At 50.0% G+C, this 24,811-nt stretch overlaps 1 protein-coding gene across 1 annotated transcript in view; it reads left to right on the top strand.

Annotated features, from left to right (window-relative positions):
• Nucleotides 1–10,553: 10,553 nt before the first annotated feature.
• Nucleotides 10,554–24,811, top strand: part of PSTPIP1 (proline-serine-threonine phosphatase interacting protein 1) — a 46,147-nt gene continuing 31,889 nt past the window's right edge. Inside the window, exon 1 of the mRNA XM_040492186.1 lies at nucleotides 10,554–11,008. Within this exon, the coding sequence (XP_040348120.1) occupies nucleotides 10,973–11,008 (36 nt within the window). The 5' untranslated portion in view covers nucleotides 10,554–10,972. The remainder of the gene's footprint in view (nucleotides 11,009–24,811) is intronic.

Genomic DNA, 24,811 nt, shown 5'->3' with positions numbered 1-24,811 from the left:
GACAGGACGTCAACATGTTAAGATCGTCAACAATCCCTTGATATTTACCACCAAATGACTTTCTGAAGTGGTTTTCCTAGTGTACCCTGTAGTGGTGGTGGCATTGTCAGTCCTTGGGTCTGTTTGGAGGTATTTACAGGATTATAATAGAAAGATAGAGTGGGGTGGGGTTTGAATCAAACAGACTTGGGGGTCTCATTACCCTGGCCACATCAGTTCTCCTTCCTGAGGACAGTATGACAGGAGTGATGATATTGTCCTTAGGCAGTTTTGTGAGGTGAGTATAAAGCATAGAACTCAGCACCTGGCACACGGTAGGAACACACTAATTGCTTACGGCTACAGTGTGACACTTCCTGATTGGGACTGGAGTGAATTCATGCCTTCTGTAAGCTGATGCTGCCAGGTGAGGCCTTGGCTCCAGTCTCCACCAACTGAGGCATATGTGCCCTTCCATTGAATAAGCCAAGGCCCCCACGAACCCTGCAGACAGCAGGGCAGAAGGCAAAGACCAAGGCCAGAGAAAGTGAACAAAGGGTTCGGAGGGCAGAACAGAGGGAGGAAGTGATCTCCTGGCTGATTGAGAAGGAGATCTGGGAAGGAGAAGGAAGTGGTGGGGTGGAGGGACAGGGCTTGAGGGGCCCACAGGAAAAGTCAAGACCAAGGGGCTGAGGTCCAAAGGGAAGGGCTGGTTTAATACCAGGACGTAAGGTGAATCCAGGTACCAGGTCAGCAGAGGCTGGCCCAAGGCAGGAGTGGGCATCAAGGGGCTCTGACAAGCTGCCCGGCACTTCTATGATTAGCTCACTGTATGACCCTAGACAAGAACCCCGCCCTTGCCAGGCACTGGTTCACTCTGCAGCCGAGAAAGGCTATGAAGGAACTGACAGCTGGAGGCTATCTGCTAACTACTCTCTCTGCATCTGGGCAGCAGGTCCCGCCTTGAAGAGGAATCTGGGTAGTGTATCTTCATGTTTGTGACACCTTGGTCAAGGAACCACCTGCTCACCTGTACGTGGCAGTCCTGTTGGAAGAGAAATTTTAGAGGATCAAACCTGTGCCTTGTCCACATGCTTAAAAAGATTAGGTAGAGAAAAGAAAATTAAATGAGAAATCGTTGTAGCGTACCAATGGAGTCCCCTGTCAGGAGAGTCAGATCCTCTGAGCACACTGGTTCCTGATTTTCTGGCCTGGGCAGTTTTGAAATGTCCAGCTTGTCATATCTCACCACTTCCCTCTCCTCCTTCTGTGCTTGCTCCTGGGCCTGGTAATATGCTTTCTGCTGGGAGAGGGTGTCAGATTATTCTTCAGTTAAACATTATCTCTCTCCTTTTCCCATTTCTGTGTGATCTGACCCCGAGGCCTTGATGTCAGGAAGAAAGCAGGCAATCCTAGAAAGAGACATGACCTGAGCCTTGAGTCTTCGAGGGAAAGGAGGAGATAGGAGGACCCTCTGGCTCCAAGGCCTTCAATAGCCCTTTAGTGTCCTTAGCTTGAAGTCTCAAATCTTCAGCCTGGCATGTAATGCCTTTATGGCTGGCCCTGCCTCCTCCCAGGCTGCCACGGAGTGGGGACTCAGTGAGTGTCACAATGGAAATGTTTGTTGTTATTAATAGTGATGATAATAATAATAATAATAATAATAATAAAAGAACTCATGCTTCTCTAGGCTCCACCAAACAACAGGCACTCCTAGGGTTCAGTAGAAGCAATGGCCTAAAACTTCTTGGCTCTCCTGCTCATGCAAAACCTGGACTCTCTCCTCAAAATCTACTCCAACCATTTCTGGGAGACAAGGGATAAAGAACATTTAGTTAAGAGCAAAAGCTTTGGACTCACCATTGAAAGGAACCAGGGATCCTTGGAGAAAGGTTGACTGCAGAGCTTGGGGCAGGTAACGTACCAGATGAGCCTGGAATATCTTGTGCAAGAAGTTAAGAAAGTGCTCAAAAAGCAACAGAGCCATATCTGAAGGAAACAGAAACCACCCTAGAGAGGCTCCCACTGGCCAAGTCTGCGACAGTTTGAGCATCAAAATAAATAATAGTAACAGATTATAACCCATTGGATGAAATAGAAGTTACTGAGTCCTCATTATTATAAGTAAATGAATAAATAAATGAGGTAAAGGGGGCTCTCTCCTTTTAGTAGGATACCAACAGACACATTCAATGACGGAGTTAGAAAATCATCATTAGGGGGCGCCTGGGTGGCGCAGTGGGTTAAGCGTCCGACTTCAGCCAGGTCACGATCTCGCGTTCCGGGAGCTCGAGCCCCGCGTCAGGCTCTGGGCTGATGGCTCGGAGCCTGGAGCCTGTTTCCGATTCTGTGTCTCCCTCTCTCTCTGCCCCTCCCCCGTTCATGCTCTGTCTCTCTCTGTCCCAAAAATAAATAAAAACGTTGAAAAAAAAAATTAAAAAAAAAAAAAAAAGAAAATCATCATTGGAAGCCAAAACAAATGGGTGAGGTTGGGATGAGGAACAGGATACACATATTTACATAGTCTCAAAGAATTTTCCTGTGAGCTATTGATTAATCACAAAGGGGAAAAGAGCAACTTTATGGTGAAGAAAACTGGTGGACACCACCTCAGTCAAGTGACCAAAGCTAACATCCCCTTGATGGGACAAGTTGACATCACATGCCTCCTGATGTGATGCACCCAGAGGGACACAGAATCATTTATCTGGAATTACTGCCAAAAATGCATGATCTGAATCTCATCATGAGGAAGGGACTAGACACAAATCCAAATAGAAAGACATTCTATAGAATCACTGGCAGGAACTGTCATAGATTGAAGGAGACCAGGAGAAAAAAACATACATTACAGTTCGTGAGTTCAAGACCTGCTCCAGGCTCTGCACTCTCAGCACAGATCCTCTGTCTCCCTCTCACTGCTCTTCCCCTACTCTCTCTCTCTCAAAAATAAATGAACATTTAGAAATAAAAATTGTCCTGTGGTTATGTAAGAGAATGTTTTTGTTTTTAGGAAATATACACTGAAGAAATTAGGGGTGAAGGGATACCATGTCTCTATGGTATAAGAATTTAGGGGTGAAGGGACGCCATGCTAACATAATATAAGAAATAAGCAAAAAAAAAAAAAAAGAAATTAATAAGCATATATAAAAATAGAGAAAGAAACAATAGTAAAGCACTTGGGGTAAAACTTAATCTGGTAAACTGGGTAAAGGAGACGAGTTCTTTGTACACTTTTCTCTAAATTTAAAGTTATACCAGAATAAAAATGTACATGTATTTTACAAAATGAGAAAACATGCTTCCTACAGATAACCCAGAGGAGGGTGCTGCTGAGGGCCAGGCTTGGGAAGGAACTAGGCAGATGGGTACCTGCACCCCAAGAGTAGGGAGTCTCATGGTCCAATGAGAGTCTGTTGTCGAGTTCCCCATGCTGCTCAAGCTACCAGTCACTCCTCAGCTTGGTTCTGCTGTTTAAGTCCTGAGAGTGAGGCTTCTCCCACCAAGCCTGAGGGCACAGGGCTGTGGGCAGCAACAATGCCAGGTCTAAGGGTGCATCACCACTGTGGGTTGGAAGCCTGCTGTGCATGGGCTCAGGGCCAGGCACCTTTTCATGTTCTCAGACTCTGGGCTAGGCACATTAGAAACTCCTTATTTAAGCTTTAAAGCAATCCTGTTAAGTTCATAGGATAATTCCCTGCTTTTCAGATGAAGAAACCGAGTCTTGGCAAGGTGAGTTTGGAACAAGTTGCAAACACTGCTGTTCTGACTCCAAGTCTAGGGCTCTCGGCCCCCTCCCTGGATGTGCCAGAGACTTTCCTGCCTCCACACCTTGGCACGTGCCATTCCCTTTGCCTGCATCCATGGTCCCCTCCTCCTATGTGAACTTCATGAATTTCCTGCCGGCCAAAGTGAAGTCAAGGTCTCCTTCCCCTGAATCCCAGGTTCTCGGTGATACATAAAACACCAACAAGGCCAGAATCAAGCTTGGCTTTACTGTGAACAAGTCATTTTCTGACTAAATTAAAACCAACCCAATTGAGGAGACGATGTTGAGAAGCTGTTTTAAAGCTCCTAATTCGAGACAGCTGCGCAATAGAAAACACAAACAGCCTGGAAAGGATGAGGGCGGGGCAAGGGGTGGAGTGGGTGGGAGGTGGTTACATCCTGTCTTCCCTGTTAGAGTCAGGTCAGTATTCTTTCCTGCTGGGCCTCAGTCTCCCCATCTGTAAAATGAAGCAGTAAGGCAATAGCAGGAGTTCTGATCCAAGGGTGTATGTCTGACTCACTTATGAAACCTATAAACTTTGCAGATTCCCTGGCCCCCACCCAGTCAGTAGGTCTAAGTTGGAGCCTGGCCTTACACTGTTTTACGAAGTCGCACAGAGCTTCTGGTAGGCACTCCTCCCACTATTTGAGAACCTCCAGATGGTCTTTGCAGGCCTCTGTCCTCTGACCAGTGAGCTGGTGGTGGGGATTCTTGGCCCTCACTGAAGGAGCTCCTTCTCCGTGTCTGCTGGTCCTCTGTTCAGTTACTCTGCAGGCTGCCCACTGGCCACTTTGTACCTCTTTGACATCTTTCAAGGATCCTGAGCAGCACCCCAGCTTCTGGAGATTGACAGTGTGTGGAAACTCAGAGTCACACTTTTGTGGCTGCTAATTAGTAAATCTGAAAGCTCCTTGTCATCTCAGAAGAGCTGTCTGAGTGGGAAGAAGACTTACTATTATTTGCAACTGCTTTCCTGGTACAAACTGAAAAACAAACTATATCACATCCTGAGGGCTGAGGGCCACATCCTCAGGAACCATCAAGGTTCTGAGAGAAGGATATCTCCAGGTTCAGACATAAGATCTAGGAGCCCCACCCCCACCCAGCCTGGCCCCAGGTCTCTGTACTTCCTCCTCAGCTGGGGACTTCCTTTCTTTCCCCTCCCGCCAGGCTTTTGCCCCAGACCCTGGCCCAGCCTCTCACCTCCAGCCCTACCCTCTAGGAAGGAAAGATCCTGGTTAGGATGGGACTCTGACAATTGTCCGACCTTTCTGAGCCTCAGTTTCTGTATCTGCTGGATTAGGTGAGACCTAAAGTACGTGAAGTGCATAGCACAGGGCCCGATGCAGTGAGACACCCAACAAGCTTTGGCAGTTTTTCTGGAATTCCCTTCCTGCCTGATCTCACCAGTGAGTTCCTTCTCCTTAATCAGGCTCCAGATCCCCTCCTATGGGAGGACCTCCCAGCAGAGTCTCTCTCTCACTGCTACACTGCTGTCCTGCCACTCAGCACATTTCCCCACCTGGGTTGCCTCCCCCACCAGACTAGCAGGAGCCATGCCTTGTTTTCATGTCCCCAGAAAGAAGATCAGTAAATGCTGACGGGTGCACTGCAGTGGGGTTTGTCCCATTCCAGGGCAAGCTAGGTGGGGTTGAGAGTGGGAGCCCCAGCCTAGTGGCCCAGCCTCTGGCTGCCCAGAGGTACTCTGCAGGCATCCCAGAACAGTGCATGGCAGTGGGAACATTCCAGTTCAGCCCTTGGGCACCTGACAGCCATGGCCAACATTATGGCAGTGCACTCTGCTCCTCCAGGAAGGAAGGAGATACACGTGTTGCTTGGCCTGCCTAGAGAATGGCAGATGTTATCAAGACAGCATGTCAGCAATGAAAGGAACAAAATAAATGTCCCTTGGACCACAGGCAATGCCATTTCCAAGTGAAATTTATGGTAAAGGCCCTCTGGTTTCCTGATGTCACCGAGCAGCTTTGAGACCCTCCTTCTTTATAGCCCTTCCCCTCTCCAGGAGGGTCCAAGCTCTTGCTTCAGACTCTTCCTATATGAGATGAGGTTGAAAGGTAGGCTGGGGCTGGATCACACAGGGTCTGTAAGCTATGTGAGAGCAATGACCATTGTTCTTAGTACAATGGGAAGTCATAGCAAGGTGACAAAGGGAAGGTACATGATCAGATTTGGGTCTGAAAATACCATCCTGCTGTGTGGAGAACAGACAGTAGTGAACAGATTTGGCTTCAGGGATGAGCTACTAGTGCTGTTGTGCAGGGCACTATTGATCAGAAGGACCCTGCACTTGGGGCTTAAAACCCTGCAGTTGCCATTTGAAATTCTTAATAATATTATCTTTTGAATTTGTGTTTTGTAAGTGAAGTCTGAGACGGTGAAGGGTGGGGAGCCCTGGCTCCTATGTGGTCCTGACTCCTGCTACCTCCCCTGCACAGGTTCTCAGGTCCCTCCTCCCCAGTCCTTCCTAGCAACCACTGCCACTCTGTACCCCCAGAAGGGATCTGGGTGCATGTGTGGGGAGGCTCGGGGTTGTCTGGTGGCACCTCAGGATGAGGCATGTCGGTGACAGTCACTGCCCTAGGTGGACAGCACCATGGCACATTCAGCAGGTGACTCAGGGGTGAGTCGTTCTCCCATTCCTGATGCAGGTGAAAAGTGTGTCTTGGCGGGAGTTTGCAATACCTTTTGGGACTGCTATCTACTGAGGAAAGGGAGACGACTGGCTAGACTTCCCTGTCTCCAGCCAGGGAAGACAGTGCCATGGTTGGCTGGACAGGAAGCCCAAAAGCCGATGGGGTTTGAGCAGAAGCACATTAAATAGCAAATAAAGCACCGCAAAAGTGAGAGTGAGAGAACATGGCTAAGGGAGAAACTTTATATTTTAGTACCTTTAATGGCAATTTTTGTCTTTGCCTTTTTAGTAAGGGGCCTTACATTTTCATTTTGCATTGACCCCGCAAATGATATAGCTCATCCTGGTAGAAAGCAGTCAATGAGATAAAGCACGTAAAATACATGCAGGCCTGTAGGTACTGATATTCCCTTAATGGAGGCTAGTATTATTGATCTTGAAGTAGCTTCGGGAGCTGAGCCTTGCCCAGTGGCTGGCTGTGGCAATCGATGTTGTAACCTATTTTGCATTTTATTCTCAATCCTTGGGCCTACTACAACTTGAATTCTTCAAGCAGATGTGTTCGAATGCCATGCAAAACAGGATGGGACATTGCCTGCGCAGGGGGACTCCCCCTTAAAAGAGGAGCCATAGCCTGGCCTGAGGCATAGCTGCCCAGACCTCAAGGCAAGTTGAGTTTTGAAGCAGCTGGAACAGTGATTAAAAAGCTATGATTTTCAGGACTGGATTCACCTCTCTAGGGGGCTAGTGAATGAGGGAGGCCCGAAAAGAGTTCCCTTTTTGAGGGGCACTCAGATGTTTCTGTCTTGCTTCTCTACCTCCTGGATCACCCACGGTCCATCTCCCCCATCCCTGCTGCCTTTTCCAGGCCTCATCTCTCTCTCTCTCTCTCCTTTAGGGATATAACAACACCCTCTTCTGGTTTCACCCACCCCCCACTCCTACCCCAAGCCACTTCTCATCAGGAAAGATCTTCTAGAATCTGTCTGTGGGCTCCTCCAGGCAGAGACCAGGTCTGCCTCCTCTCTGGGCCCCAGTTCTAGCAAGTCCTGGCAGGGGTTGGCGTCCAGCAGTGTTTGTGGACCTGGGTTAGAGAAGGCTGTGGTAGTAACAGCGGTTGGCTCCCAACATCCATGACACCCCAAGGGATTCCCCCCCCCAGTGGTGAAGTACAAACATGTGGCTCACTTCTGGCCACAAGACATGAGGGGAGGTCTCCTGGGAGGATGGGGATAGAGAGGACTTTGAAGAAAATGAGATGCAAGGGGAGGTAGCCTGTTTCTTCCCCTAGATGTGGCTTTGTCTGGAGCTGTAGGCCAGAGCTGCTGCAACCCATGGGGGAAGAAAGCAAATGGAGAACCACAAAGAAACTGAGCTGAAGCCCTAAAGTACCCCACCTGGAGGCCACGCTGCCTCCAGACCCCTCATGTGGGAGATAACACACTTCCTCCATAATAAACCCTTTGGTTTTATGTTTCTTGCAACCAAGACATCCTCAATGGATGCAAATAACACAGTGAAGACCATGTGCCAGCACTGGACTCTCACCCAATAGCACCACCAGCCCCAACAGCCTCCCGAGGCTCAGTATTTCCAGCTCGGGATTGCGGTGAGAGGGTCTGGAGGCAGAACCGGAAAAAGGAAGGCTGAAACCCATTGTTAAGAGAGGGCTGTTCGGGCGCCTGGGTGGCTCAGTCGTTTAAGTGTTCGACTTCAGCTCAGGTCATGATCTGGCGGTTTGTGGGTTCAAGTCCCACGTCGGACTCTGTGCTGACAGCTCAGAGCCTGGAGCCTGCTTCGGGTTCTGTGTCTCCCTCTCTCTGCCCTTCCACTTCTCATGCTCTGTCTCTCTCTCTCTCCTTCTCTCAAAAATAAATAAACATCAAAAAAAATTTTTTAATTAAATTAAATTAAATTAAAAGAGAGAGCTGTTGGCAAAAGATACCACGGAGGTCAAGAGCCTGGGCTTTGGCATCAGACAGATCTGAGTGTGCAGCCCAGCACTCTGTTCACTTGGCTGTGAGGCCTTGGGTGAGTCACATAAACTTTAATCCCTAGTTTGTTCCACTGGGAAGTGGGGGCAATGATAGCATGCACCCCACAGGATGGGATGAGGACTAGGTGAGACGGTGCGTGTAGAAAGCTTAATGGTGTCCCCAGTACTTGGCAAGTGTTTCGAAGCCCAGTTGGCTGCCCTGGTGGCCCAGCCTCGGAAGCTGTGAAAGGTGGGGCGGTGTGAGGGGAGGAGAAAGACCTCTTTGCAGTGGAGAACTTTAGAGCCTCTTTGGATGCCTCCCATTACTTCCTTCCACAATTGCTCTGGCCCATGACCAGCACAGCAAATCTTTCCGAGGCTGCCCTGGCTAGACCAGAGCAGTCAGGATAGGAATTCTTTATTTTTGGGGTCCTTGAGGTGGAGCTTGGGGGGACTTGCCCAGGTAAGGTAGGTCAAGGAAGGCATGCCAGGAGGAAGGCTGGAGAACAGAGGGGAAAAGTGTAGCAGCGAGAAGGGTACCTCTGGGGCGAGGGAAAAGGCCTGTTAGGAACAGAAATTTGTTGAGGGTGATGGGAGGAACCCCTGGAGAGTCAGGGGAAGGAACCTGGCTGTGAAGTTTTCTGCCAATGGTAACCTCCTATTACCATAGGGTTTCTAGTCTGCCTCCAGAACTAGAGGCATCACCCCAATTGATAGATGGAAAAACAGGCCAGGGAGGCTGAGTCAGTGCTATCAGCTGCCGTTAGGATAAGGTGCAGCCTCAGCATTCAAAGTTCAAGGTGATATTTACACCACTAGCTGTCATCAGCTGCAAGTAACAGAAAACCTGGCTTGGTGTCTTCAATGCTGAAGATGTTTAGTGGCTCAAACCTAAGGGTTCTGGAGGTAGGGGACTCCCAGGGGCAGCCCCACTGCTCTACAATTCTCCCTGAAGTATTCTCTCCTGGGCGGCTATTTCAGAAGTATGGGTGTGCCCCATCTCTAAGTCTGGGCACACAGAACTGACACTTGGGAGCTTAGCTGTCTTGCACACCAGCTTTCATCTGTCTTATCACCTCAGTTGGTGGTAAAGGAGGCATTGGTGAGGGTGGTGATTTGTAGACAAGGCTGACTCATCCCTTCTTGCCTACCCTGGGCTCAGGCCCCCCTGCCGGCATTTTCTGCTGAGCATTCATTCAGGCCCTGGCTCTTTGGGGCTGTGTTCGGGGCTGCAGCCCAGGGCTCTTTCCAAGGTGGTACCAGACAGTGCCCCCAGCACCTGCCCAGCCAAACTGGAAATCCCAGTAATGTTCTCAACACCATCTCCTTTCCAAAGTAGGGGGACGGGGTGGTGGTGGCAGATAGGGAAACTGAGACTCAGAGAGTTAGAGGGTCGATTAAGGTCCCTTGACCACTAAAGGGTAGGGGCCAGGCAAAACAAAAATGGGCGCCTCAGCCTGGGTTTTCAGACTCCCACACTATGCCTTCATAATCCTGTCTCTCAGTTCAACCACGTTCTTCAGCCTGAAGACTCCATTTCCTGAGGGAGGTTTCCTGCCCCAGAGAGTGTGTAATCTGGAGACTTGGTGGGGGGGGGGGCAGTGCTTATGAGACCTCAGGCTGTTTTCCCTTGCTAGTTACCTGGTCATTCCATCTCTGTCTTCCACTCCACCCCCCGCCCCCCCCACCCCCCCCCACCCCCGCCCAACAATAGCACACGGCTGTCTGCCCCCAGGCTGCGAGTTCCTTGAGGGCAGGCTGTGGACTGAGGCACTAGGCAGCCAGGGTTTGATGAGTGATAGTGATGTCCTGGACCTGGGCGAGCCCTCCGGTATGGTTTGCTGCTGGGGAGTGGAGATCTAGCATCTCTGCACCTGGCTTGGCCATTGGGCTGGGATGGTGGGTGACAGCACTGGGGTTCCTGCCCCGACCTCACCCACACCTTCGGTGGGCTTCAGGCTCCGTAAGTTTATGGGCTCTGAGAATGGCCCAGCTAGGGCTTTGGAAGGGGGTAAGTGGAGGCGGGCAGCAGAGTGGCAGGTGTCAGGCGGGGCTGCACCAGGGAGCACCGCGGCTCCACTTCCTGTGGGTGAGGGCCCCGTGCCTGCCCCGGGCGGGGCGGGGGCGGGGGGGGGGGGGGGGGGAGGTTGCACAAACCTTCCTGCGCAGGCCCCAGGCTGCCTTCCCGCCTGGCCTGTGCACCAGCCTGCCTCTCCTGCTGGCTACTGCCTCCCAGCCGGGGCTGGCATCCCTGCTCTCAGTCCTGCAGCCTGGACTGTGTCTCCATCACCATAGGGTTGGCGAGGGGCCTGCCGGACACCAGGGCCCGCCCTCCCATCCCTGGAAGGGTACTGCTCCTTCCTCATTTTGCTGCTGATTCTAGCCCCAAACAAAACAGGTTGAGCCCTTTTCCTCCCTCTGGCAGCTCCTCTCTGGCTTGCGGCTGCCTTCTGAGCCGCTGCAGACGGTGCCGGCCAGAGAGGGGGGGCCTGGGCCAGCCCTGTCGGGACTGGGACGGTGCGCCTGGCTCCTGGCCCTCGTTCAGCCCTGTCTGTGGCAGGAGAGCAAGCTTTGCCGTGGCAGTTGCCTGAAGATGATGCCCCAGCTTCAGTTCAGAGATGCCTTTTGGGTGAGTGAAGACGGCTGGGGCATTGAACAAGTGGAATGGGCTCTGGGGAGGCTGGCTCCACTGAAATTTCCCCCACGGCAGCCGGTGGGGGTGTGGCTCCAGGAAGGAGGTTTGCTCATAAATATAGCGGTTGATGTTTTGGTCTTAATTATTGTGGAGGTGACCCGGGCTTCTGTCCCTTCTGAGTTGGAAGATGAAGGGGGTCCTTGGCCTGGGGTGCTGATTTCTCTGCAAACTTCTCCACAGTGAGGTGGGGGGGAGGGATATCCTCTATACACCCAGGCCTGATTTCTCTGAAAGACCCTCTCCCCACTGCAGGATCTTTTTAGGAGAATCTAGGGGTGCCTGGGTGGCTCAGTCGGTTAAGCGTATGACTTCGGCTCAGGTCATGATCTTGGGGATCATGAGTTTGAACCCCGCATCAGGCTCTGAGCTGACAGTGCAGAATCTGCTTGGGATTCTCTCTCTCTCTCTCTCTCTCTCTCTCTCTTTCTCTCTCTCTCCCTCCCTCTTTCTCTGCCCCTCCCCTACTTAGGCTCTCTTTCTCAAAATAAATAAATAAACTTTTAAAAAATTAAAAAAATTGTTTTAATGTTTATTTTTGAGAGAGAAAGAGAGAGAGACAGAGCACAAGCAGGGGAGGGGAAGAGAGAGGGAGACACAGAATCCAAAGTGGGCTCCAGGCTCTGAGCTGTCAGCACAGAGCCTAATGTAGGGCTCAAACTCAGGAACTGCAATATCATGACCTGAGCCAAAGTTGGACACTTAACTGACTGAGCCACCTAGGTACCCCTAAAAATATTTTTTAAAAAAGGAGAATCTAATATATGGATAGGGGCTTGAGGAGGCCATGTGAGGTGAAGGAGGGAGGGGGGGTCATGGGTTTGGGGACCAGACAAACTTGAATTGGGATCTTGGCCCTGCTACCTAGAGACTGGGCAAGCTATCTTATTTCTCTGAGCCTCATTTTCTCCAGCTATACAGTCCAGATAAATATTAATAAGCATCTCAACTGAATGGGAGGATTTAAAAAGGTGATCTAATGTAATCAAATGACAGTTCTTTTTTCCTGATATAACCTCTCTTCTTTGCAGACTTTAGGGGTCCTTTAAGGAGGCAGCAGGGCTGGGCAATTCCTTGCTAACTTTCTTAAATTCAGTGCAAGCATACTTCAAATCCTTTCCCCCATGAAATGATGGCACGCAATAGGCTTGTGGAGGTGAAATGGCTTGGCATGGGCCACACAGCCTGCAAGCCCACTTTGGACCCCAGATCCCCTCAGTTTTTTAGCAGCCCTGCCTCTACCTTTCCTCTGCTTCTCAAGCTCTGGCTGTCCCCAGCAGCTCATGGGAAAAAGCGGAGACCTCTCTGGTTAGAGCTGGGGAATGAGGCTGTCCTGAGGGTGCCTCCCTTCAACCACACAGAGGACTCCCTGGTCCTTCACTCAGCCGTCTCAACCTTAGACAATATCCTGGCCCTCCCTGGGCCCTTTCCTGGGGCCTGTGGCTAGGAGGATGACAGTTAACAAGCCAGGCCTTCCCTCCGTTCCGGGCTGTGCTCTGCTTGGGGCTTGTGGCCAACATATGAGTGGCCTGCTTCTCACCTGCCCTGACCATACAGTGGGCAGAGGGCCACCTGGGGAGGGTACCTGTTCCTCTCTGGGTCTCTGTTTCCCCATCTCTACAAAGAAGAGGTGGGCTCAGTCCAGAGAAAACAATGGAGGCAGACCTGGCTCAGCCCAGCCCAAGTACCAGGCTGGCAACTGGGTCCTCTCGAAGGGGTGTTGGCTGCAGTAAGGGGTGGGGCAGTGAGTCATCACCTCTGCTGTGACTTAGAGTGAAAAGTGGGGGAAAGAGGTAGGGCCTGGAAATCCAGGGTGCTCTATAGCCCAGGGCAGACCAGGAGACCCTGATCGTTTCACCTCTAGGACATCTGTCCCACCCCAGGGCCCCTGGCCCCACCTTCCTGAGGGCAGAGCTCTGGCAAGGAGCAGCCCCCATGGCAGGATCTGGGCAGTGGGGGATGGCATAGGAGTGGGTAAGGTGTGGCAGGGACAGCAGCAGCAGCAATAAAGGAGCCCACCTGTGGTGGCTTTCTAAGGGACATCCAGCCATGCTTTGTGCCTGCCCCACCTCTGAGCCATCGCAGGCTTCAAGACCTCCGGTGCCTCCTCTCCTCCCCTGCTGGCTCCCTGGACTGGAGTGAGGGTATAGCCTAGGCAAGGCCAGAGCAGAGAAGGGGAGAGAAGTGCCCAGTGGGAGCCTCTCACCCTGAGCCTGGCAAATGCACCAGGAGGTCATGGTCATCATCACTGACTGCAGGGCTCTGAATTCTAACCCCTCTCCCTGATGCTCAGCTCAGCCCATGAGGACAAATGACACTTACTTGTACTAAGGAAGTGCCAGGCACTGTTCTCAGGATTGTTGATCTATTCATCTACTTAAACTGATGAAGTAGATACTATTGTTATCTCTATTATTCAGAGGAGGAAGTTGAGGCACAGAGCTTAAATAGCTTGCCCAAGGTCACACAGTGGGGATTAAACCCTGACAGGCTAGCTCCAGTGTCTGGGCTCTCACCCAAGGTGCTTCAACACCCTCTATCAACACAGTAGATCACTGGATCTTTGGGCCACATCAGCAAAATGGAGGGAAAATGTCTGTTTTTCCTACCTCCCAGAGAAGTAAGAAGATCAGACGAGGTTTATAGAAGTATTTTGAAGCTCAGTTTACAGACAAATCTATAAAACAAAAGACAGTGATCTTACTGCTGTAGAAATACTAGGGACAGAGCCCAACCTGCCCCTCCTCCAACTTTCCCCCTACCCCAGCCCAGGGCAAGCCATTCCATAGCTTGGCAGTTCAAAATGAGTAGTCTTAAATAGTGGAAGGAAGCCCATGAACTAGAAGGATCATGTCTAACACCATAGCCCTGCAGTTATTTGGCAGTCTCAACCATCCAGAACACAGGTGGTACGTAGCCCCATTCCTGGCACTAGCTCAGAGTAAGAGAGAAACAAGCGGTTTCTGAGGAGCTAAGAGCTTATATTAAAGCTCATATGCTTTAATCATATGAGATGCCCCATAATTTTTAGTTAGGGCTTAAGAACTCTAATTTTACCCATAATTTTAACAAGCTTTTAATTAAAAAAAATTTTTTTTTTACATGGAACATGATATACATTGATGAGTGATATGAACTGTTAAAGACAGTTTGACAGATAGCTGATAGCTGATAGCAAGGTGGGAGACCAAAAAATTATAAAAAGCCGACAGAATGGCTCAGAAGTGATGGGAACATTCAGTGTGGGAGCAGGCCAGTTCTGTTCCTCAACAGGCCTGTATTTCTAATTTATCAATGTGGCTACCCAGTGTTTATGTATAGCCTGCTATTTTCTGTGGCAAAACATTCAGATGCAGGCCACTATGGAGTGAGGCAGGGGTGGACTAGCCACGGGGGGAAGGAAGGGATAATTTAATTTCTGTTACACATACAAATGATAAAAAGCATCGCAGCTTTGCAGGAAGTTAGTGGCTGGGCCTCAGAGTGGGGCTTGTCAGTGAGACGGAGTTGAGGGTAAGAATATCAGGTGCCTGAGCTGAGAAGGGTTTAGATCTCATATAACCTGCCCAGCAGTGAGTCGGACGGGCACAGAAGCCCAAAAAAGGCAAGGTCCTGCCCCTCACCTCCCTGTGTCTCCTTGCCAGTGTCTCGGCTCCCAGCAGGCAGCTAAACTCTATTGCAGAAAACATCTGTCTAAATTCTCAACACAGGGCTGGCAAGCGAGGGACAGTGTTCAGTCTATGTTTGTAGAATGAATGCATGAACATGGTTCCACTGCCTTCCTGAACCCATTTTCTCCTTCATTTCTCTTGAGTTCTATTCTACAAATATTTGTTGAACAGTATTCTCTGCTAGGTGGTCTAAGCTGGATCCCTACCTACCCTCACCCCCACATCCAATCAGGTGAGCGAGACTGTTTGGCCTTCAAGGAAGTTACTGTCCAACACTGAACACTGAGGTTCCCTAATAACTGGGCCAGGCACGGGGTGCCCTGCTCTGAGCTGTGTCTTCCCATCCCACCCTCTGGCTCCCTCCCAGGCTTTGCGAAGAAGCCACTGAGTATTGTTTTAAGAAGGAAAATCTAGTTTTGAACCAGGTTTTATTGAGATCCACATCCTATCCCTTTTGGTGTTGTTAAAAGGAAACGTAAGGGCTTGAGGAGGATGGGCCACATATATTACAGTGACATCTCACCCCTAAGGGGTAAGATGGACCACCAAAGGGGACAGAGGGAGCAAGCCTGAACTTTTCCCTCTGACTTGTAGTCACATCTCTCCCCTTTGAGGCTAGGCTCTAGCATCATCTGGAAACCTCTGTGTCATCCTGGGAGGGGCTGAGCTCCCCAACAGACAGAGCACAGAGGAAGGCACCACTTTCCGGGTGGGGGAATGACTCACCAGGGATACACAGGGGCTGAGGATGGGCCCATCCCTCCCCTCTTGTGCCGGCTCAGCTGCTGTTGCCTCTTCCCCTTCCCAGTTCTGAGACTCTGAGGTTCCCCATTTAGGATAGAGGCCCCACTTTGGCCTGTCCCCCACCCCAGGACCTGCCAACCACTGTCTTGGGGCCTCACAGAAAATCAGGAGAGGCTGATGCTCATTGGATACTTACTCTGTTCTGAGCCCTTAAAGCTATGTATATACCTTCTAAAGAAATAAAATCAATAAATATAAGATCCTAAGAAGAAAGTAGGAAAATAGAGAAAGCCAGGAGAAAAGCATCCTTAGTCTCATCACACAAAGACAACTGGTAATATTTTGCTCTGCTTCCCTAACATTATTTGACATAGGTGCAAGCACATTGTGTACACAATTTTGTATTCTCCTGTACCTTTTTTCCTTGCATTTTAATTTTTGTAATGTTTATTTATTTATTTTTGAGAGAGAGAGAGAGAGAGAGAGAGAGAGAGAGAGCGCGAGACTCCCAAGCCAGTTTCACGCTTTCAGCGCTGAGCTGGGTGTGGGGTTCAATCCCATGAACGGCAAGATCATGACCTGAGCTGAAATCAAGAGTCAGACGCTCAACCAACTGAGTGGTCCAGGCACCCCTTTTCATTTTAAACTTTATTTTTAATTGTGGTAAAGTATACTTAACATGAAATTTATCATTTTAACATTTAAGTGTATAGTTCAGTAGGGTTAAGTATACTCACATTGTTGTGGACGCTCCTGCCTCTTTTCATCATAATTCCATTTTGAACATGTGTGGGTGTGGGTGTGATTTCCTCGTTTCAAAACACCATTGTTAATGGCTACACAGTCCAGCTTGTGGATTTGGTAGATGTATGATTCATTTATTCAATCCCTATTGTTGGACATGTAGGTTGCTGCTGCCTATTATTCATTATTCTAGACAGTGATGCATTGGGTAGATCTTTGTGTATCAAAATTTTTCACTTGAGGATTATTTTCTTGGGTGGATTCCCGGGAGAAGAGACATTCCTGAGTGAGAGAGTGGGGCCCTGTCTCTAGCTGAGCAGGAGCCTTTTTATGCAGGAAGGAGGGACCGGAGTGGCCTAGAAGGGGCTGGGAGGGCCAGGCCTGGAGGGGCTCTGCCACGAACTGAAGCCTGCTCAGACTTTGTTCAAGAATTTGCAGCAGGGCAGGCCTGTTCAAGAATTTGCAGCAGGGCAGGCCCCTATGGCCTTGAAGGCCAAGGAGGCCAGTGGCTGGGGAATGGGTCCTCCCAAGATCAGGGGCTTGTAGACAGTGCAGAAGGTAGGAGAGGGAGGCCCTAGCTGTCCTGCCTTTGCTGCTACCAAATGCCTTCCCAGTGTGCCCTTGGCCATGGCCGTCTGAAGGAGTGAGGACAGACTCTCACTGTCAATGTCCTCCTATCTCCTGAATGGAGGCATGGGCGGGCCTACTCCATGGCCACATGTCCAGGGCAGAGCAGGGACTCCCTCCCAGGTCTATTGGACACCATCATATTCTGCCTCTGAATTCAAGGACTAGTTTCTTCTTGGTTCAGTTATAATTCTTATAGGATACATGAGTGGCCCTCTATATGTTGACGTTGATTTCGGTCATTTTGGAAGTAGGGTTATTTTTCTCTCCATTTCCCCTCTAATTTTCTGTAAGTGAACACAGATTATGTATGTCATTAAAAGGAAAATACTTGAAAACAAAACTAAGCAATTGCTGTTTTCAAGCCTGGGATTTTAAGTGAAATTTGTGGTTTGATAGCATTACCTCTTGCACATACTCTGTGTGCACTTTGTGGTACATTGTCCCCCTGGGGCCCAAGAACTTGGTTCATCTGTGCCTATTTCCCAGGACATGGCCAGCCGTTTGATGGTGTGAGAAGGAGGCAGAGTTCTCTGGTTATGCTTGCTGTGCATTTGTGAGGCTGGCAGATGGTCACCTGGAGGATCTACTGGCCACAGCAGCCTTGGTCACCCTCAATTTTATTCTTGGTGGAAAACAAGGTCTGCTTCTCAATGACCCCCTGCACTGCAGTTCCTGGGACTTGTGTACTACACACCACGGGGGTAGCCCCCCGGAATGGAGCGGGAGGGCCTTGCTTGGGCTATGGAGGGCAGGCAAGGATTTGGGAGAAGGCAGGCTGGCAGATGGCAGCCCAGGGGAAGGAATGGCACAGACGAAGGGGTGGAAGTGGGGAGTGGGCACAATGGGTTTGGAAGGCAGTTTTCTGGCCCATAGGCTCATGCAGGGCGACTGGTAGGAAAGTGACTGGAGATTGTGAAAGGTCCTGACCGGCCTTAAGGGGTGACAGAGACACTTTCTTCTGCCTCCCTGCACCCTCTCCAGCAGCGGATGTTTCCTATCATGCAAAGGAGCTGCAGGCTGTGGGCGGGATGCCCTCCCTCCTCACCCAGAGTCTAGCTGATGCCGCAAACCACACAATGAAGGGAACTTGGTGTGGAAACCGAAACTGCCTGGACTTCCAGCAAGAGAGAGTAGCACCCTGTGCCCTGGGGGCTTGCCCATGCTGGGGCTCTTCCCTGGACTCGCTCCAGCAGCTCCTCCCTCCAGGCCTTCTTTAATGCCTCTCCTAGCCTCCACCTTCACTTGCTGGGCCGGGGAGAATCATTTCCCTTCTCTGAACTTCAGATTCCTCATGTGGGATGTCAGAGTGATGCTCATCTAAGACAGAGGCTTTAAAGATGAGGAGGCTAAGGGCAGCACTCAGGGGACCACCTTCTGCTGCTCACCATGGGGAGTAAGCAGACCAGAAACAGGTTCTAAGGGACCCAGACTTAGGATTGCATGTGCACTACAGGGTGAGCCACGTATGTGCATCCTCCTATTCCCAGAATGCCTCCCCAACTCTGTTCACCATTACACATTAAATTCTGCCATCAGAGAATCATTCCCATGGCTTCAAATGACAAGATGCATTTCCTTCCAACAATAGCTCTGTGAACTTGGTATTCTTATGCCTGTTTTGCAGGCAGAAATCTCAGAGGGGATGTGGGACTGGGGATACCACCGAGGTGGACTTTGGGGTTGCTGGTCTAGACCTGGCTGCTGCCTTCTTAGGCTTAGGTCAGAGAGCCCTTGGGGGTTACTGGGAGGTGCGGTGGTTCGCTAAGACCTGGCACTCTGAGCAGTGGGTGAGGAGAACGTGGGGGAATGACAGCCCCTTCCGCTGGTGTTGACAGCACCCACTATTGGGCAACAGGAAGTGCCTGCTGGAGCTCCAGAGACCACAGCTAAGGCAGGGATGGGGTGGCCAGATGGGACTCAGGGTTTCCCAGCAGTGGACATGGGAAAACAGGAGCTGAGCCATACTGGGAAGGAAAGAGGGGATGATGGGCTGAGGCAGGAGAGTGCTTGACATATTCAAGGGACAAGGAGACCTGTGTGACTAAGGCCAAGTGACCGAGGTGGGTAGTACTTGGAGATAATATCGAAAATGTGACAGGGAGCCAAACCTTGTAGGACTGTCGTTCTCAAACATCCCAATGCCCAGGCCACACCCAAGGCCAATTACATAAGGATTTCAGGGTGGGAGGCTGGGCATCAGTATTTTCCTAAGTTCTTGAGTGTTTCCAAAGTGCAGCCAGGGTTGAGAACCATTGGCTTGGATAATTGTGATGCTGGATGTATTGCCACTGCTGATAACCAGCATACAGCTGGCTTTTACCACTTAGGTGACCTCATCTGACTCACTTGTGAATGAATAGAGGGTAGAGGTTTGTTTCGTTTTGCTTCTTAACCTTATAATCTACGATTATGTTTTTTTATTGTGGTAAATATACATTAACATAAAAATTAACACTTTAACCATTTAAAGTTTTTTTTAATGTTTATTTTTGAGAGAGAGAGAGAGAGAGAGAGAGAGAGAGCATGAGTGGGGGAGGGGCAGAGAGAGAGGGAGACACAGAATCCGAAGCAGGCTCCAGGCTCCGAGCTGTCAGCACAGATCCCCACACGGGGCTCGAACTCACAGACCGTGAGATCATGACCTGAGCTGAAGTCGGATGCTTCACCAACTGAGCCACCCAGGTGCCCCAACACTTTAACCATTTTTAAATGTGCAATGCAGCAGCATTAATACATTTATAATGTTGCACGACCATTACTACTACCTATTTCCAGAACTTTTCATCATCCCAAGCAGAGACTCTGGACTCATTAAACAATAACTCTTCATCTCCCTGCCCTCATCTCTTACTTCTATTCTACTTTCTTTCTATGAATTTGCCTATCCTAGGAACCTCATATAAGTAGAATCATACAATATTTGACCTTTTGTGTCTGGCTTATTTCACTTAGCATGTCTTTAAGGTTTATCTGTGTTTCAACAGACATCAGAATTTCATTTCTTGGGGTGCCCGGGTGGCTCAGTCGGTGAAGCGTCCGAGTCTTGATTTTGGCTCAGGTTGTGATCTCACGGTTCCTGCGATCAAGCCCTGTGTCCTCAGCTCTGTGTGGACAGCTCTCAACTCTCTCTCTGCCCCCCCCGCTCATACTCTCTCTCTTTCGTTAGTGTTTTCTGAGTTGTAAGAATTCTTTATATATTCTGGATATTAATCCCTTATCATATATATAATTTGCAAATATTTTCTCTCAATCTGGGCATTATCTTTTTACTCTCTTGATGTTGTCTTTTGATGCATAAGTTTTTAATTTTCATGGAATCTAATTTATCTGTTTTTTCTTTTGTTATCTGTGGTTTTGGTGTCAAATCCAAGAAATCATTGCTAAGTCCAGTGTTTTGAGGCTTTTCTCCTATGTTTTCTTTTCAGGGTTTTACAGTTTTAGCTCTTACATTTAGGCCATGGATAAATTTAGAGTTAATTTTTGTATATAGTGTAAAGACTCGGTCCAACTTCATTCTTTTGCATGTGGATATCACTTTCCCCAGCACCATTTGTTGAAAAGACTCCTTTCTGCATTGAATGACCTTGATATCTTTGTGGAAAATCATATATGTGCTTATTTCTGGGCTTTCTATTCTATTCCATTGGTCTATATGCCTATCCTTATGACAGTACCATACGATTTAAATTACTGTACAAGGTGCCATCTTTGTCTCTCACACTGCCTTTAGAAGCTAATGCCCTGCTTTGATTCTACTACATTTACAGGGTGGCCCTGGTGAGTCCCTCCACTCTCTGAGCCTGACTCTTTGTCTGTATTAAATTGATTTTTGTGGCAACATGCTTGTTAATGGCCTTGCAAAGGCAAGGAGCTTCACGTGCAGACCCCCTGCAGGTGCAGGAGCCCAGGTAGCACCCAGAACCCAGGGTCAGCTCTGAGATCCAGAACCTGACAAGGCTGGCAGAGGAGGCCACAGAGCCTTCTTCAGAGGCTGCAGCGGTCTGTCCCTGCCTTCAGGAAAAGGCGTAGGGATGGGAATGGGGCTCCTCTGCAGCTCCAGGGCTTCATCTCTGTGTCTTGAGCAAGTCTCAAGCCCAAAGGAGGAGCAGTTCACGGCCACAAAGAAAGACACCCCACATCAGCCTTGTGAGGGCACAAAGTGCAAGTGTTCATCCCACTTTACAAATAAAAACAATTGAGTCTGGGGGCGCCTGGGTGGCGCAGTCGGTTAAGCGTCCGACTTCAACCAGGTCACGATCTCACAGTCCGTGAGTTCGAGCCCCGCGTCGGGCTCTGGGCTGATGGCTCAGAGCCTGGAGCCTGTTTCCGATTCTGTGTCTCCCTCTCTCTCTGCCCCTCGCCCGTTCATGCTCTGTCTCTCTCTGTCCCAAAAATAAATAAACGTTGGAAAAAAAAAATTGAGTCTGAGAGATTAGAGGCAACCAGTCCAAATAAGTTCACAGCTAAGATTCACACCTAGCTTTCCTTTTTTATTTCCTTTCTTTGACTTCATATGTATTCATCACCATGGCCACCATTTTCCAGGAGCTCATTAAGTGTCAGGGTGCCCATTGCTGGGCTCCTCCATGTATTATTTCATTTAGTCCTAGAGCCCAGAGGTGGGCAATATGTTCACATTCATTTTACACAGGAGGGGCTCTGTGCTCAGGATGTTAAGTGACTTGCCCAAGGTCGCACTGCCTGTTTCATGGAACTGGCCAGGACTAGAACCCAATGCCTGAGCTCTGCCCACATCCCACTGCCTGGGCTTCCTCCTGGGGTGGTGTTCTGTAGGGTATCCCCTGGCAGGTGTAGGTGTGTAGGAGGGGTGAAACTAGGGGAACGGGATGTGCAGGGTAAGTAGGTGGACCATCAGTGCTGGCCTCTAGTCTCTGGCTGGTCACCCACAAACTATGTGGCGAGGAGCCCTGTGTGGCTGGCTATGGACAAGGAATGGACGGTGCCTCTCCTTGCCGAAGGGGTCAGTCTCCTCCAGGGCTCAATGTCTGGGGTGGCTCAGTTCTCTCCTCTTCTCCATTAACCATCCTCTACATCCCACTGCTTCCCTCACCCTCGGCCACTGGCATCTGCTTTCTACTCCACCCAGTGCTAGATCTAGGGAGTCCCCACTGCCACACCAGCTTGGTGGGGCCAGTGCAGAGGGACTCTGTGACCTGAGCAATCATCCACTTGCTGAGCCTCAGGTGCTCATCTGTAACAGGGGGCGATAAGAATAGCACAGGCCTGACATTCCAGGGGGTGCTGAGGATTAGAGGTGATAATGGATTTAGAGCACTGACCTCTACCTGTCTGCATCCCACCCAGCTCCCATCCCCTGAACTCAGAACCTGGCGAAGCTTCCCTTTACCTCCTGGGAAGGTCCCACACCTGCTCATGAGTCTCTCCTCCAGCTGGCCTTAGGCTACCTCTTCAGACACCTGCTCCAGCCTCACTCAGATCTCACCGTGACCACTTAGAGCTCTGTGCGTTAGACTTCCAGTCTTCTAAACCTCAGGGGCCCGTTCCCACCCGCAGGCTTCTGCCTGGACTTGTGTTCACTCCCTGTCCCTTCCCTTTTCTAATCTTTCTACACGTTTTGGTTTCATAAAGCAGTAGGAAGAAGTGGGGGTCGAGCTACTCCTTTAAGACTTGAGAATGCGTAAGGGAAGTGGGCAGGACTTCACAGACTGGGGGAGGGGAGTGTGGTAGCCAAGACCTTTCCTTCCTGATAATCTGAGGAGGCTTATTTAAAAGAACAAAGCTTTCAAACCAGACAGACTTTGGTTGAAAGCCAGGCCCGCCCACACAATTGCTGATTGGGCCTGGTCAAGTTACATAACCTCTCTCATTCTTGCTTTCCTCAAACAACAGCACCCTGTGGTCAGTATTACTAAGATAAGTGTTTCCCTATGCCCCCCCCCACCCCCCACCATCTCCCCACCCGCACACATGGTAGGTCCTCTTCTGGTGCTAGTGTTGCCCCCCATACCTGGTTATGTGGGATCCCTGAGAAGCTATGAAAGTTCACAGGGCTCTGTCAGGGCCCCTGAAAGGCTCAGGGTGACTGCTGGCCATAGGCTGAGGGGCCAAGACATCTCAGGGCCCCTGCCAACCAGGGGACTCTACTGCTTGGCTGCTTGGGTGAAGGCCCCTGAAGGCCCCGGGGAGGCGGTCAGACTGGGCTCAGTGGAGAAGTGGAGTCCTCTGGAAACTCATTTCTTTTTTATAAATTTATTTATTTAAGTTTATTTATTTTGAAAGGGAGAGAGAGAATCCCAAGCAGGCTCTGCACTGTTAACGCAGAGCCCGATGCGGGGTTTGAACTCATAAACCGTGAGATCGTGATCTAAACCAGGGTCTAGAGATGCTTAATCAGCTGAGCCACCCATATGCCTCTGGAAACTCATGTCTCATCTCAAGCTCCTGTCAGCCTAGCTGACCCCAGTGTAGCTCATCTAACCACATTCAACATGCTTTTGTTCTTTTAAAAATAAAAGTCCACCTTTACCTTCTTGAATCTCTCCCTCTGACACCTACCCTGGGCCATCTTAGAAAAACTATAAATCACCCCACATTTATCTGCTTATGCATGGACCCCTCAATCCTTGGGCCAGGGACACTTAGACCCAGCTGAGACCTCTCTGCAGAATCCCTAACCTGCTTACAGACCCCTGTGACAGGGTGCTCTCCACCTGGTGAAGCAGCATACCCTGTGTAGCCATGTTTGGGATCACTTGGGCTTTTGGGAAGCCCTTGTGCTGATCTGGAGTCGGCCTCCCTCTCTCTATCTCCATGAGTCCTGGCTTGGGCCTCTGGGGACACCAGCCACAGACACTCCTTCTGTTCCTGATAGCCCCACAAAGGTCTGCAGGTGACAGTGTTCCTCATCAATTCCCCAAGGGCCTTGGCTTGGGACCCTGTCTTTACCCACCTGCCACCTGCTTTACAACAGGTATGCAACTAGCTTGCTTACTGAAGTCTCTGGTCATCCATCCAACCATCCATCCATCCAAGCCATACCTGAGCTTTTGGCCCTTTGCCTTCCTCAATTTGCCAACTAAGAATGGTGGAGATTAGCCCCACTGTGAGGAAGTAGCTGTGGGGCAGTGGAAAGACCCTGGCTACTATTCATTGACTGATCCTCCCTGAGTCTCAGTTTCCTTATCTGTACAATGGGGATGATAATACTGCTTTAAGAAGTAGAGGGGATGGGTCTGTCTGGTTTATATAAAGGTGCTGAGTAATGAATCATTGCAATGCAAGCCAGTGATCTGGTCCCCTCCATGGGGAACCTCAGGAGCCAGCAGTCTTAAAGCCACAGCCTCTCGAGGGCCTCCCTAAGACATTTCTTTAGCCCTTGTCCAATGTATTTGCTGTGCAGATTCTGGGCTCTGGGACCCAGCAAGAGAACAGACCCACTTTCTGCCTTCATGGAGCTGCCTTCTGGAGAGTTCAGTGCTCATGTCAGGTTTCCTGTCTTTAGGCTTTGGTTTCTCAGTCCACAGAAGACTGGCAACAGTAAACTGTGGCCAGTAAACTGGCCATGGGAGGCACACTGGCTGCAGAGGTCCCTTCAGTGAAAGTAGTGTGCGAGAGGATAGGACAGTGCGGCTGGCACCGTGCCGCCCCTCATGCCTGCTCAGGCCACTGTCTGGGGCTTCTGGGGTGAGAAGAGTGAGTCTAGTCTCCTGTTCTGTCTCCTCTCCTGCTGATAAAAGGTGGTTTTCCACAAAAGGCAGGGGCAGGGGTGTCTGGGTGGTTCAGTCGGTTAAGCCTCTTTGGCTCAGGTCATGATCACATTGTTCGGGGGTTTGAGCCCTGTGTGGCGCTCTGTGATGACAGCTCAGAGCCTGCAGCCTGTTTTGGATTCTGTGTCTCCCTCTGTCTCTGCCCCTCCCCAGCTTACGCTCTGTCTCTCTCTGTCTCTCAAAAATAAGTAAACATTCAAAAA

Source organism: Herpailurus yagouaroundi, unplaced genomic scaffold (genome assembly GCF_014898765.1).
Source record: "Herpailurus yagouaroundi ecotype Mexico unplaced genomic scaffold, PumYag 184, whole genome shotgun sequence".
Lineage (NCBI taxonomy): Eukaryota > Metazoa > Chordata > Mammalia > Carnivora > Felidae > Herpailurus > Herpailurus yagouaroundi.
The sequence above is the reverse complement of the archived record's forward strand: the minus strand, read 5'-3'. Positions and strand labels throughout refer to the sequence as shown.